Source organism: Pseudophryne corroboree, chromosome 5 (assembly GCF_028390025.1).
Source record: "Pseudophryne corroboree isolate aPseCor3 chromosome 5, aPseCor3.hap2, whole genome shotgun sequence".
NCBI lineage: Eukaryota > Metazoa > Chordata > Amphibia > Anura > Myobatrachidae > Pseudophryne > Pseudophryne corroboree.
This window is the reverse complement of record NC_086448.1, coordinates 125,092,460-125,107,589: the sequence shown is the minus strand read 5'-3', so window position 1 is coordinate 125,107,589 and position 15,130 is coordinate 125,092,460. Positions and strand designations below refer to the sequence as shown.

General features: G+C 49.4%; 1 protein-coding gene across 7 annotated transcripts in view; it reads right to left on the bottom strand.

Moving 5' to 3' along the window:
• Positions 1-15,130, bottom strand: part of STK31 (serine/threonine kinase 31) — a 783,847-nt gene that overhangs the window by 586,174 nt on the left and 182,543 nt on the right. For 5 of the 7 annotated variants that reach the window (XM_063921681.1, XM_063921684.1, XM_063921687.1 and 2 more), the window contains one exon: positions 1,125-1,223. The exons of the other annotated variants lie outside the window; for them this stretch is intronic. In XM_063921681.1, the coding sequence (XP_063777751.1) occupies positions 1,125-1,223 (99 nt within the window). The remainder of the gene's footprint in view (positions 1-1,124; positions 1,224-15,130) is intronic. 7 annotated transcript variants of the gene reach the window in all.

The following is a 15,130-nucleotide window of genomic DNA, read 5'->3' as shown; positions in this document are numbered from 1 at the left end:
AGGAGGCCCCAATGCATCCTGGGACAGCTAAAGCTGTAGCCTATTGGTGCCTCTGGATCAAGATCCACTCTACACCTCAATGTTTCCCCTGTGGAAACCAATGTAACCTGCTGCAGAAAAGTACCAACCAATCAGCGCCTATCTGTCATATATCAAACACAGACTGTAACATGGCACTTAGGAGCTGGTTGGCTGGTACTTTACCTTTCCGCACTTTAGCACTCTCTAAGACTGAGAACATCTCCCTATTAATATACAGTACAGTATATGTGGTGGCCTTCAATGGTGTAACAGTGTTCAGGAACTATATTAGAGGAAGTCATAACATTATACTGACACTGTATACAAATATTTGTCAGCAGCCTGATTTTTTCTGCTTTATCTTTACTTAATGGCCCTCATTCCGAGTTGTTCGCTCGCAAGCTGCTTTTAGCAGCATTGCACACGCTAAGCCGCCGCCTACTGGGAGCGTATCTTAGCTTAGCAAAATTGCGAACGAAAGATTCTCAAAATTGCGAATAGAAATTTATTTGCAGTTTCTGAGTAGCTCGGGACTTACTCTGCCACTGCGATCAGTTCAGTCAGTTTCGTTCCTGGTTTGACGTCACAAACACACCCAGCGTTCGCCCAGACACTCCCCCGTTTCTCCAGCCACTCCCGCGTTTTTCCCAGAAACGGCAGCGTTTTTTCACACACACCCATAAAACGGCCAGTTTCCGCCCAGAAACACCCACTTCCTGTCAATCACACTACGATCACCAGAACGAAGAAAAAACCTCGTAATGCCGTGAGTAAAATACCAAACTTCTTAGCAAATTTACTTGGCGCAGTCGCAGTGCAAACATTGCGCATGCGCAGTTTGCGGAAAATCGCTGCGATGCGATGAAAAAGAACGAGCGAACAACTCTGAATGAGGGCCTTTATTCCTATGATTGTTGGATACATTCATTTGCAATTGTTTGTATTAACAGATGGTGGCAGGATTGAAGGGATGTTTATAAAAAGCAGCAAAGTATATGATTGGTAGAGCAAGGAAGAGTGACCCAAATAAAATCTTCATAAAGATGTAACAGATACAGGCTGTCTGGCTGCTAATCTGATCTAAATAAAGTACATATATATACCTTCTCAAGATCAGGAGTTCCAAAAACAGTATTCATGGTAGGGCAAACTCTGGCCAAAGATTCAGTCAGCTTTGATATGTCATGGATTCTGTTCATCGACTGTGAGTATAAGAACATATTCAGACTTTGCGCAAGTACATATCCTTCAAATCAAACACTTCTTGTGCCAGGGTATAAGCAAGTTCCTAATTATAACAGAATGTTAATATAAAAGAATGCATCGCAAGTAAGGGTGACAGGTGCTTTCAAGGGCAATCTTAAGAAGAATTATGTTTGTAACAGGCAATGAAATATGGAAGTCAAGTTAATACTTCTAGATAAAAATGACCTAACCAAGTAGTATGGTCTGAGATACTTTATAAAAAAACAACATATCTATCAAAATAACCAGATACAAGGATGCAACAATTCACATACAGGAACTTCTATATCTATTAGGAACATTTGCTATTCCCAACACAGTTGGCAATCACTTTTAATCCAAAAACTCACAGCGGATTTATATTCCGTTTCTCAAAACTGCATTCATTCCTAATAGATTTGCCTGTTATATCAGTCCAGTAAATTGAAAATGATGCAACTTGTAATTGTCAAAGGGAGCATCTGATGATGTTAAACAATCAGCATATACAGATGTGTCCACTGACATCTAGCCTCCCTGCACTTTAAACAGCATTTCTAGTCACAACATGCCGTGACAAGGTAGCACCAATCGTCTTTACGTGCAGCTGTTTACATTAAAAAGCATCTTATTCGCAAAACGTGAATAGGAGGCACAAGCAGCTTATGCTGATTAAAATAATATGCGGCATGCCTATATTCTGTGAGGACATGTCTATATCTGCATAAGAAACGGTACTTTACAGTGATTTCATAGAAAACTCTGTAGCATAGCATTTTGAATGTAGATAAAGCAACTGTAGAATACAGGCATGCCGCATATCATTTCTCTGACATCCTAGTGGATGCTGGGACTCCGTAAGGACCATGGGGAATAGACGGCTCCGCAGGAGACTGGGCACATCTAAAGAAAGATTTAGGACTATCTGGTGTGCACTGGCTCCTCCCCCTATGACCCTCCTCCAAGCCTCAGTTAGATTTCTGTGCCCGGCTGAGCTGGATGCACCCTAGGGGCTCTCCTGAGCTCCTAAAAAGAAAGTATAATTTAGGTTTTTTATTTTACAGTGAGACCTGCTGGCAACAGGCTCACTGCACCGAGGGACTAAGGGGAGAAGAAGCGAACCTACCTAAGTGGTGGTAGCTTGGGCTTCTTAGGCTACTGGACACCATTAGCTCCAGAGGGATCGCACACAGGACCCGACCTCGTCGTCCGTTCCCGGAGCCGCGCCGCCGTCCCCCTTACAGAGCCAGAAGCAAGAAGGTCCGGAAAATCGGCGGCTGAAGACTTCTGTCTTCTCCAAGTTAGCGCACAGCACTGCAGCTGTGCACCATTGCTCCTCATGCACACCACACACTTCGGTCACTGATGGGTGCAGGGCGCTGGGGGGGGGGGGGGGGGGGGCGCCCTGAGCAGCAATAAATAGCACCTTGGCTGGCAAACTGACACCATATATAGCCCCAGAGGCTATATAGGTGTATATTAACCCCTGCCAGAAATATTAAAATAGCGGGAGAAAGCCCGCTGAAAAAGGGACGGAGCCATCTCCCTCAGCACACTGGCGCCATTTTCCCTCACAGCTTCGCTGGAAGGATCGCTCCCTGGCTCTCCCCTGCAGTCCTGCACTACAGAAAGGGTAAAAAAGAGAGGGGGGGCACAAATTTAGGCGCAGTATAATATATATATGCAGCTATATGGGGAAAACACTCTTTATAGGTGATATCCCTGTGGTATATAGCGCTCTGGTGTGTGCTGGCATACTCTCCCTCTGTCTCCCCAAAGGGCTTTGTGGGGTCCTGTCCTCTGTCAGAGCATTCCCTGTGTGTGTGCTGTGTGTCGGTACCGCTGTGTCGACATGTATGATGAGGAAAATGATGTGGAGGCAGAGCAAATGCCTGTAAATGTGTTGTCACCCCCTGAGGGGTCGACACCTGTGTGGATGGACATATGGAAGGAATTACGTGACAGTGTCAGCTCCTTACATAAAAGGTTTGACGACATAGGACAGCCGGCTACTCAGCTTGTGACTGTTCCAGCGTCTCAAATGTCATCAGGGGCTTTAAAACGCCCGCTACCTCAGATGACAGACACAGATGTCGACACTGATACCGACTCCAGTGTCGACGACAATGAGACTAGTGTACCCTCCAATAGGTCCACCCGTTACATGATTGAGGCAATGAAAAAAATTATTACACATTTCTGATAGTACCCCAGGTACCACAAAAAAGGGTATTATGTTAAGTGAGAAAAAACTACCAGTAGTTTTTCCTGCATCTGAGGAATTAAATGAGGTGTGTGAGGAAGCTTGGACTTCCCCCGATAAGAAATTGATAATTTCTAAACGGTTATTGGCAGCGTACCCTTTCCCGCCAGAGGATAGGTCACGTTGGGAAATCATCCCGTAGGGTAGATAAAGCGCTTACACGTTTATCAAAACAGGTGGCACTACCGTCTCCGGATACGGCCGCCCTAAAGGATCCTGCTGATAGAAAGCAGGAGGCTACCCTAAAAGCTATATATACACACACGGGCATTATATTGCGACCAGCGATTGCAGCAGCATGGATGTGCAGTGCTGCTGCTGCGTGGTCAGATTCCCTGTCGGATATTATGGAGGGTTCACTACGGCTGGCCGGCGGTCGGGCTCCCGGCGACCAGCATCCCGGCGCCGGGAGCCCGACCGCCGGCTTACCGACAGCTTGGCGAGCGCAAATGAGCCCCTTGCGGGCTCGCTGCGCTCGCCACGCTACGGGCACGGTGGCGCGCTACGCGTGCCACACTATTTTATTCTCCCTCTATGGGGGTCGTGGACCCCCACGAGGGAAAATAATTGTCGGTATTCCGGCTGTCGGGCTCCCGGCGCCGGTATACTGAGCGCCGGGAGCCCGACCGCCGGCAAACAGAAGACCACCCAATATGGATACCCTGGATAGGGACAATATTTTGCTGAGGGGTGGAACTGTTGGGGATGGTCTTTCAGACCTCGTTTCCACAGCTACGGCTGGGAAATCGACATTTTTGCCACAGGCTATCCCACAGCAAAAGAAAGCACCGTATTATCAAGTACAGTCCTTTCGGCCCCATAAACACAAGAGGGCTCGAGGCGCATCCTTTCTGCCGAGAGGCAAAGGTAGAGGGAAAAAGCTGCAGCATACAGCCAGTTCCCAAGAGCAAAAGTCCTCCCCCGCGTCCAGTAAGTCCACAGCATGACGCTGGGGCTTCACAGGCGGACCCGGGTACGGTGGGGGCCCGTATCAGAAATTTCAGCACACAGTGGGCTCTCTCACAGGTGGATCCCTGGATCCTTCAAGTAGTATCTCAGGGGTACAGGCTGGAATTCGAGACGTCCCCCCCCCCGCCGTTTTCTAAAATCTGCCTTACCAGCAACTCCCTCTGTCAGGGAGGCAGTGTTGGTGGCTATCCAGAAACTGTATTCACAGCAAGTGATTGTCAAGGTACCCCTCCTTCAGCAAGGAAAGGGTAATTATTCCACAATGGTTGTGGTACCGAAACCGGACGGTTCGGTGAGGCCCATCTTAAATTTAAAATCCTTGAACACTTATATCAAAAGGTTCAAGTTCAAGATGGAATCGCTCAGGGCGGTTATTGCGAGCCTGGACGAGGGGGATTACATGGTCTCCCTGGACATCAAGGATGCGTACCTACATGTCCCCATTTACCCCCCTCACCAGGAGTACCTCAGATTTGTGGTACAGGACTGTCAGTATCAGTTCCAGACGCTGCCGTTTGGGTTATCCACGGCACCGAGGGTCTTTACCAAGGTAATGGCCGAATTGATGATACTCCTTCGCAAGAAGGGAGTTTTAATTATCCCGTACTTGGACGATCTCCTGATAAAGGCGAGGTCCAAGGAACAGTTGGTAGTGGGGGTAGCACTTTCTCGGGAAGTGCTACAACAGCACGGCTGGATTCTCAATATTCCAAAGTCACAGCTGGTCCCGACGACACGTCTTCTGTTCCTGGGAATGATTCTGGACACAGATCAGAAAGAAGTGTTTCTTCCAGTGGAAAAAGCCGAGGAGTTGTCATCTCTAGTCAGAGACCTCCTAAAACCGGGACAGGTGTCGGTACATCAATGCACACGAGTCCTGGGGAAAATGGTAGCTTCGTACGAAGCAATTCCATTCGGAAGGTTCCAAGCAAGGACTTTCCAGTGGGACCTGTTGGACAAATGGTCCGGGTCCCATCTCCAGATGCAACAGCGGATAACCCTGTCGGCAAGGACCAGGGTGTCGCTGCTGTGGTGGCTGCAGAGGGCTCATCTACTAGAGGGCCGCAGATTCGGAATACAGGACTGGGTCCTGGTGACCACGGATGCCAGCCTTCGGGGCTGGGGGGCAGTCACACAGGGAAGAAATTTCCAAGGACTGTGGTCAAATCAGGAGATTTCGCTTCACATAAATATTCTGGAGCTAAGGGCCATTTACAATGCCCTAAGCCACGCAAGGCCCCTGCTTCAGAACCAGCCGGTACTGATCCAATCAGACAACATCACGGCGGTCGCCCATGTAAACAGACAGGGCGGCACAAGAAGCAGGAGGGCAATGGCAGAAGCCACAAGGATTCTCCGATGGGCGGAAAATCATGTGTTGGCACTGACAGCAGTGTTCATTCCGGGAGTGGACAACTGGGAAGCAGGCTTCCTCAGCAGGCACGACCTCCACCCGGGAGAATGGGGACTTCATCCAGAAGTCTTCCAAATACTGGTAAACCGGTGGGAAAGACCACAGGTGGAATTGCGCCAGGTCAAGGGACCCTCAGGCGATCGCTGTGGACGCTCTAATAACACCGTGGGTGTATCAGTCGGTTTATGTGTTTCCTCCTCTGCCTCTCATTCCCAAGGTAATACGAAGGCGAGGAGTGAAAACTATACTCGTGGTTCCGGATTGACCAAGAAGAGCTTGGTACCCGGAACTTCAAGAGATGCTTTCAGAGGACCCTTGGCCTCTGCCGCTCAGACAGGACCTGCTGCAGCAGGGGCCCTGTCTGTTCCAAGACTTACCGCGGCTGCGTTTGACGGCATGGCGGTTGAACACCGGATCCTGAAGGAAAAGGGCATTCCGGAGGAAGTCATCCCTACCCTGATCAAAGCCAGGAAGGATGTCACCGCAAAACATTATCACCGCATTGGCGAAAATATGTTGCTTGGTGTGAGGCCAGGAAGGCCTCAACGGAGGAATTTCAACTGAGGCGATTCCTGCATTTCCTACAAGCAGGGGTGACGTTGGGCCTCAAATTGGGGTCCATTAAGGTCCAGATTTCGGCCCTGTAGATTTTCTTCCAGAAAGAACTGGCTTCCCTGCCTGAAGTTCAGACTTTTGTCAAGGGAGTTCTGCATATTCAGCCTCCTTTTGTGCCCCCAGTGGCACCTTGGGCTCTCAATGTGGTTTTGGAGTTCCTGAAATCACATTGGTTTGAACCACTTAAGACTGTGGATGTGAAATATCTCACGTGGAAAGTGGTCATGCTGTTGGCCCTGGCTTCGGCCAGGCGTGTGTCAGAATTGGCGGCTTTGTCCTATAAAAGCCCTTATCTGATTTTCCATATGGATAGGGCAGAATTGAGGACTCGTCCTCAGTTTCTCCCGAAGGTGGTATCAGCGTTTCACTTGAACCAGTCTATTGTGGTGCCTGCGGCTGCTGGGAACTTGGAGGATTCGAAGTTACTGGACGTAGTCAGGGCCCTGAAAATTTATGTTTCCAGGACGGCTGGAGTCAGGAAAACTGACTCGCTGTTTATCCTGTATGCACCCAACAAACTGGGTGCTCCTGCTTCTAAGCAGACTATCGCGCGCTGGATTTGTAGCACTATTCAGCTGGCGCATTCTGCGGTGGGACTACCGCAGCCTAAATCTGTAAAAGCCCATTCCACAAGGAAGGTGGGCTCATCTTGGGCGGCTGCCCGAGGGGTCTCGGCTTTACAACTTTGCCGAGCTGCTACTTGGTCAGGGGCAAACACGTTTGCAAAATTCTACAAATTTGATACTCTGGCTGAGGAGGACCTGGAGTTCTCTCATTCGGTGTTGCAGAGTCGTCCGCACTCTCCCGCCCGTTTGGGAGCTTTGGTATAATCCCCATGGTCCTTACGGAGTTCCCAGCATCCACTAGGACGTCAGAGAAAATAAGAATTTACTCACCGGTAATTCTATTTCTCGTAGTCCGTAGTGGATGCTGGGCGCCCATTCCAAGTGCGGATTGTCTGCAATACTTGTAAATAGTTATTGTTACACAAATCGGGTTATTATTGCGAGCCATCTGTTCAGAGGCTCCTTTTGTTATCATACTGTTGACCGGGGTTCCTATCACGAGTTATACGTGTGATTGGTGTGGCTGGTATGAGTCTTACCCGGGATTCAAAATCCTTCCTTATTGTGTCAGCTCTTCCGGGCACAGTGTCCTAACTGAGGCTTGGAGGAGGGTCATAGGGGGAGGAGCCAGTGCACACCAGATAGTCCTAAATCTTTCTTTAGATGTGCCCAGTCTCCTGCGGAGCCGTCTATTCCCCATGGTCCTTACGGCGTTCCCAGCATCCACTACGGACTACGAGAAATAGAATTACCGGTGAGTAAATTCTTATTTTTAATCAGTATAGTCTGCTTGTGTGTCCTATTCACATAGCAATGTGAATAAGGAGTATTTTTGGCAAAATATACACCAGATAACGGCGTTGCACTGGACATGTCAGCTCACTCACGCCAATCATCTCTCCCACTACGTGGCGTTTCGAGGCAAGATGTATGAGAACGCAACTGTAATGGGCTAAATAAAATAGGCTGCAAGAAGTGCGCAAATTCACGACAGTCTGGCTGGATTTTTAAAGCGGCAATCATGTACATGGCAAAAGCAACCTTGTTATGCCATGTAAATGATCACCGCTTTAAAAATCTGCCACACTCCACGAAATCCCACACTTCCTGCTTCTTGCAGGATATGTTATGTCTGCAAATATGTTAGGGATAGCGTGGATTACAACAATAGATGAAATATCCAAAGTGTAAGTACCGTATGTTTATATGTACTTCTCGTGGAACTTCACAAAAGCAAGCCAATTTAGGGGGGGGGGGGGAGGAGATCATCTTCCCGCAAGGCCACACATAATATCTTACTCCCACAGCTTGCGTCAAAACAATCAAAATAAAAAAAAATTAGATTTTACTCACCGGTAAATCTATTTCTCGTAGTCCGTAGTGAATGCTGGGTACTCCGTAAGGACCATGGGGAATAGACGGGCTCCGCAGGAGACTGGGCACTCTTTAAAGAAAGATTAGGTACTATATCTGGTGTGCACTGGCTCCTCCCTCTATGCCCCTCCTCCAGACCTCAGTTAGGGAAACTGTGCCCGGAAGAGCTGACACTACAAGGAAAGGATTTGGAATCCAGGGTAAGACTCATACCAGCCACACCAATCACACCGTACAACTCGTGATAACTATACCCAGTTAACAGTATGAATAACAACTGAGCCTCACTGAACAGATGGCTCATAACAATAACCCTTTAGTTAAGCAATAACTATATACAAGTATTGCAGACAATCCGCACTTGGGATGGGCTCCCAGCATCCACTACGGACTACGAGAAATAGATTTACCGGTGAGTAAAATCTTATTTTCTCTGACGTCCTAGTGGATGCTGTGTACTCCGTAAGGACCATGGTGATTATACCAAAGCTCCCAAACGGGCGGGAGAGTGCGGATGACTCTGCAGCACCGAATGAGCAAACTCAAGGTCCTCCTCAGCCAGAGTATCAAACTTGTAGAATTTTGCAAACGTGTTTGATCCCGACCAGGTAGCAGCTCGGCAAAGTTGTAAAGCCGAGACCCCTCGGGCAGCCGCCCAAGAAGAGCCCACCTTCCTCGTGGAATGGGCTTTTACCGATTTAGGATGCGGCAGTCCAGCCGCAGAATGTGCAAGTTGAATCGTGCAACAGATCCAGCGAGCAATAGTCTGCTTAGAAGCAGGAGCACCCAAGCTTGTTGGGTGCATGCAGGATAAACAGCGAGTCAGTCTTTCTGACTCTAGCCGTCCTGGAAACATAGATTTTCAGGGCCCGGACTACGTCCAGCAACTTGGAAGCCTCCAAGTCCCGAGTAGCCGCAGGCACCACAATAGGTTGGTTCAAATGAAACGCTGATACCACCTTAGGGAGAAATTGGGGACGAGTCCTCAATTCTGCCCTGTCCATATGGAAGATCAGATAGGGGCTTTTACAGGACAAAGCCGCCAATTCTGACACCCGCCTAGCCGAAGCCAAGGCCAAAAGCATGTCCACTTTCCACGTGAGATATTTCAACTCCACGGTCTGAAGTGGCTCAAACCAATGTGATTTTAGGAAATCCAACACAACGTTGAGATCCCAAGGTGCCACGGGGGGCACAAAAGGGGGCTGAATATGCAGCACTCCCTTAACAAACGTCTGAACTTCAGGCAGTGAAGCCAGTTCTTTTTGAAAGAAAATAGACAGGGCCGAAATCTGGACTTTAATGGATCCCAATTTTAGGCCCATAATCACTCCTGACTGTAGGAAGTGCAGAAATCGACCCAGCTGAAATTCTTCTGTTGGGGCCTTCATAGCCTCACACCAAGCAACATATTTTCGCCATATGCGGTGATAATGTTTTGCTGTCACCTCCTTCCTAGCTTTTATCAGCGTAGGAATGACTTCAACCGGAATGCCCTTTTCCATTAGGATCCGGCGTTCAACCGCCATGCCGTCAAATGCAGCCGCGGTAAGTCTTGGAACAGACAATGCCCCTGCTGTAGCAGGTCCTGTCTGAGAGGCAGAGGCCAAGGGTCCTCTGAGATCATTTCTTGTAGTTCCGGGTACCAAGTCCTTCTTGGCCAATCCGGAACGATGAGTATAGTTCTTACTCCTCTCTTTCTTATTATCCTCAGTACCTTTGGTATGAGAGGAAGAGGAGGGAACACATAAACCGACTGGTACACCCACGGTGTCACTAGAGCGTCCACAGCTATCGCCTGAGGGTCCCTTGACCTGGCGCAATATCTTTTTAGCTTTTTGTTGAGGCGGGATGCCATCATGTCCACCTGTGGCCTTTCCCAACGATTTACAATCAGCTGGAAGACTTCTGGATGAAGTCCCCACTCTCCCGGGTGGAGGTCGTGCCTGCTGAGGAAGTCTGCTTCCCAGTTGTCCACTCCCGGAATGAACACTGCTGACAGTGCTATCACGTGATTTTCCGCCCATCGGAGAATCCTTGTGGCTTCTGCCATCGCCATCCTGCTTCTTGTGCCGCCCTGTCGGTTTACATGGGCGACCGCCGTGATGTTGTCTGACTGAATCAGCACCGGCTGGTTTTGAAGCAGGGGTCTTGCTTGACTTAGGGCATTGTAAATGGCCCTTAGTTCCAGAATATTTATGTGTAGGGAAGCTTCCTGACTCGACCATTGTCCTTGGAAGTTTCTTCCCTGAGTGACTGCCACCCAACCTCGGAGGCTTGCATCCGTGGTCACCAGGACCCAGTCCTGTATGCCGAATCTGCGGCCCTCGAGTAGATGAGCACTCTGCAGCCACCACAGCAGAGACACCCTGGCCCTCTGGGACAGGGTGATCAGCCGATGCATCTGAAGATGCGATCCGGACCATTTGTCTAACAGATCCCACTGAAAGATCCGTGCATGGAATCTGCCGAATGGAATTGCCTCGTAAGAAGCTACCATCTTTCCCAGGACTCGCGTGCAGTGATGCACCGACACCTGTTTCGGTTTGAGGAGGTCTCTGACCAGAGATGACAACTCCTTGGCCTTCTCCTCCGGGAGAAACACCTTCTTCTGTTCTGTGTCCAGGATCATACCCAGGAACAGCAGACGCGTCGTAGGAACCAGCTGCGACTTCGGGATATTCAGAATCCAGCCGTGCTGTTGTAGCACTTCCTGAGATAGTGCTACTCCGACCAACAACTGCTCCCTGGACCTCGCCTTTAGAAGGGGATCGTCCAAGTACGGGATAATTATAACTCCCTTCTATCGAAGGAGTATCATCATTTCGGCCATTACTTTGGTAAATACCCTCGGTGCCGTGGACAGACCAAACGGCAACGTCTGGAATTGGTAACGGCAGTCCTGTACCACAAAACGGAGGTACACCTGGTGAGGTGGGTAAATGGGGACATGTAGGCAAGCATCCTTGATGTCCAGCGATACCATGTAATCCCCCTCTTCCAGGCTTGCAATAACCGCCCTGAGCGATTCCATTTTGAACTTGAACTTCCTTATATAAGTGTTCAAGGATTTCAAATTTAGAATGGGCCTCACCGAACCGTCTGGTTTCGGTACCACAAACATTATGGAATAGTAACCCCGTCCCTGTTGAAGGAGGGGAACTTTTATTATCACCTGCTGGAGGTACAGCTTGTGAATTGCCGCCAGTACTACCTCCCTGTCCTGGGGAGTAGCTGGCAAGGCTGGTTTGAGGTAACGGCGAGAGGGAGACGTCTCGAATTCCAGCTTGTATCCCTGAGATACCACTTGTAGAACCCAGAGATCCACCTGTGAGCGAACCCACCGGTCGCTGAAGTTCCGGAGACGGGCCCCCACCGCACCTGGCTCCACTAGTGGAGCCCCAGCGTCATGCGGTGGACTTAGTGGAAGCAGGGGAGGATTTTTGTTCTTGGGAACTGGCTGTATGGTGCAGCTTTTTCCCTCTACCCCTGCCCCTGGGCAGAAAGGACGCGCCTTTAACCCGCTTGCCTTTCTGGGGCCGAAAAGACTGTACCTGATAATACGGTGCTTTCTTAGGCTGTGAGGGGACCTGAGGTAAAAATGTCGACTTCCCAGCTGTTGCTGTGGAAACGAGGTCCGAGAGACAATCCCCAAACAATTCCTCACCCTTGTAAGGCAAAACCTCCATGTGCCTTTTAGAATCCGCATCACCTGTCCACTGCAGAGTCCATAATACTCTCCTGGCAGAAATGGACATTGCATTAATTCTAGATGCCAGCCGGCAAATATCCCTCTGTGCATCTCTCATATATAAGACTACGTCTTTAATATGCTCTATGGTTAGCAAAATCGTATCCCTGTCGAGGGTCTCAATATTTTCTGACAGGGTATCGGACCAAGCTGATGCAGCACTACACATCCAAGCTGAAGCAATTGCAGGTCTCAGTATAGTACCTGAGTGTGTATATACAGACTTCAGGATAGCCTCCTGCTTTCTATCCTCAGGTTCCTTTAAGGCGGCCGTATCCTGAGACGGCAGTGCCACCTTTTTTGACAAGCGTGTGAGCGCCTTATTCACCCTCGGGGATGTCTCCCAACGTAACCTGTCCTCTGGCGGGAAAGGGTACGCCATCAGTAACTTTTTAGAAATCACTAGTTTCTTATTGGGGGAAGCCCACGCTTCTTCACACACTTCATTCAACTCATCTGATGGGGGAAAAACCACTGGTTGCTTTTTCTCCCCAAACATAATACCCTTTTTAGTGGTACCTGGGTTAATGTTAGAAATGTGCAACACATTTTTCATTGCCGTAATCATGCAACGGATGGCTCTAGTGGAATGTACATTTGTCTCGTCCTCGTCGACACTGGAGTCAGACTCTGTGTCGACATCTGTGTCTGCCATCTGAGGTAGCGGGCGTTTTTGAGCCCCTGATGGCCTTTGAGACGCCTGGGCAGGCACTGACTGAGAAGCCGGCTGTCCCACAGCTGTTATGTTATCGAACCTTTTATGCAAGGAGTTGACACTGTCGTGTAAAACCTTCCACATATCCATCCACTCTGGTGTCGACCCCGCAGGGGGTGACATCACATTTATCGGCACCTGCTCCGCCTCCACATAAGCCTCCTCATCAAACATGTCGACACAGCCGTACCGACACACCGCACACACACAGGGAATGCTCTGACTGAGGACAGGACCCCACTAAGTCCTTTGGGGAGACAGAGAGAGAGTATGCCAGCACACACCACAGCACTATATAATCAGGGATTTACACTAACACAAAGTGATTTTTCCCTATAGCTGCTTTACAATACAGTTTTGCGCCTAAATTTAGTGCCCCCCCTCTCTTTTTTACCCTTTGAGCCTGGAAACTGCAGGGGAGAGCCTGGGGAGCTGTCTTCCAGCGGAGCTGTGAAGAAATGGCGCCAGTGTGCTGAGGGAGATAGCCCCGCCCCCTTCTCGGCGGACTTCTCCCGCTCTTATATTTCTATTATGGCGGAGGATTTTTGCACATATATAGTTTATTAGACTATATAATGTGCTGTTCGCCAAGTAAGGTACTCTAATTGCAGCCCAGGGCGCCCCCCCCCCCCCCCCAGCGCCCTGAACCCATCAGTGACCGGAGTATGTGGTGTGCATAGGGAGCAATGGCGCACAGCTGCAGTGCTGTGCGCTACCTTAATGAAGACCGGAGTCTTCAGCCGCCGATTTCCAGGATGTTCTTCTTGCTTCTGGCTCTGCAAGGGGGACGGCGGCGCGGCTCCGGGACCGGACGACAGAGGCTGGGCCTGTGTTCGATCCCTCTGGAGCTAATGGTGTCCAGTAGCCTAGAAGCCCAAGCTAGCTGCAAGCAGGTAGGTTCGCTTCTTTCCCCTAAGTCCCTCGTAGCAGTGAGTCTGTTGCCAGCAGATCTCACTGAAAATAAAAAACATAACAAATACTTTCTTTACTAGAAGCTCAGGAGAGCCACTAGTGTGCAACCAGCTCGAGCCGGGCACAGATTCTAACTGAGGTCTGGAGGAGGGGCATAGAGGGAGGAGCCAGTGCACACCAGATATAGTACCTAATCTTTCTTTAAAAAGAGTGCCCAGTCTCCTGCGGAGCCCGTCTATTCCCCATGGTCCTTACGAAGTACCCAGCATCCACTAGGACGTCAGAGAAATAAGATTTTACTCACCGGTAAATCTATTTCTCGTAGTCCATAGTGGATGCTGGGGACTCCGTAAGGACCATGGGGAATAGACGGGCTCCGCAGGAGACTGGGCACTCTTTAAAGAAAGATTAGGTACTATATCTGGTGTGCACTGGCTCCTCCCTCTATGCCCCTCCTCCAGACCTCAGTTAAGGAAACTGTGCCCGGAAGAGCTGACATTACAAGGAAAGGATTTTGGAATCCAGGGTAAGACTCATACCAGCCACACCAATCACACCGTATAACTTGTGATAACTTACCCAGTCAACAGTATGAACAACAATAGAGCATCAACAATGGATGCCAACATAACGTAACCCTTTATTAAGCAATAACTATATACAAGTATTGCAGAAAGTCCGCACTTGGGACGGGCGCCCAGCATCCACTACGGACTACGAGAAATAGATTTACCGGTGAGTAAAATCTTATTTTCTCTAACGTCCTAGTGGATGCTGGTGACTCCGTAAGGACCATAGGGATTATACCAAAGGTCCCAAACGGGCGGGAGAGTGCGGATAACTCTGCAGCACCGAATGGGCAAACACAAGGTCCTCCTCAGCCAGGGTATCAAACTTGTAGAACTTAGCAAATGTGTTTGAACCTGACCAAGTAGCTGCTCGGCAAAGCTGTAATGCCGAGACCCCTCGGGCAGCCGCCCAAGAAGAGCCCACTTTCCTTGTGGAATGGGCTTTCACTGATTTTGGATGCGGCAATCCAGCCGCAGAATGAGCCTGCTGAATCGTGCTACAGATCCAGCGAGCAATAGTTTGCTTTGAAGCAGGAGCACCCAGCTTGTTGGCTGCATACAGGATAAACAGCGAGTCAGTCTTCCTGACTCCAGCCGTCCTGGCTACATAGATCTTCAAAGCCCTGACTACATCAAGCAACTTGGAATCCTCCAAGTCACGAGTAGCCGCAGGCACCACAATAGGTTGGTTCAAATGAAAAGATGACACCACTTTCGGCAGAAATTGCGGACGAGTC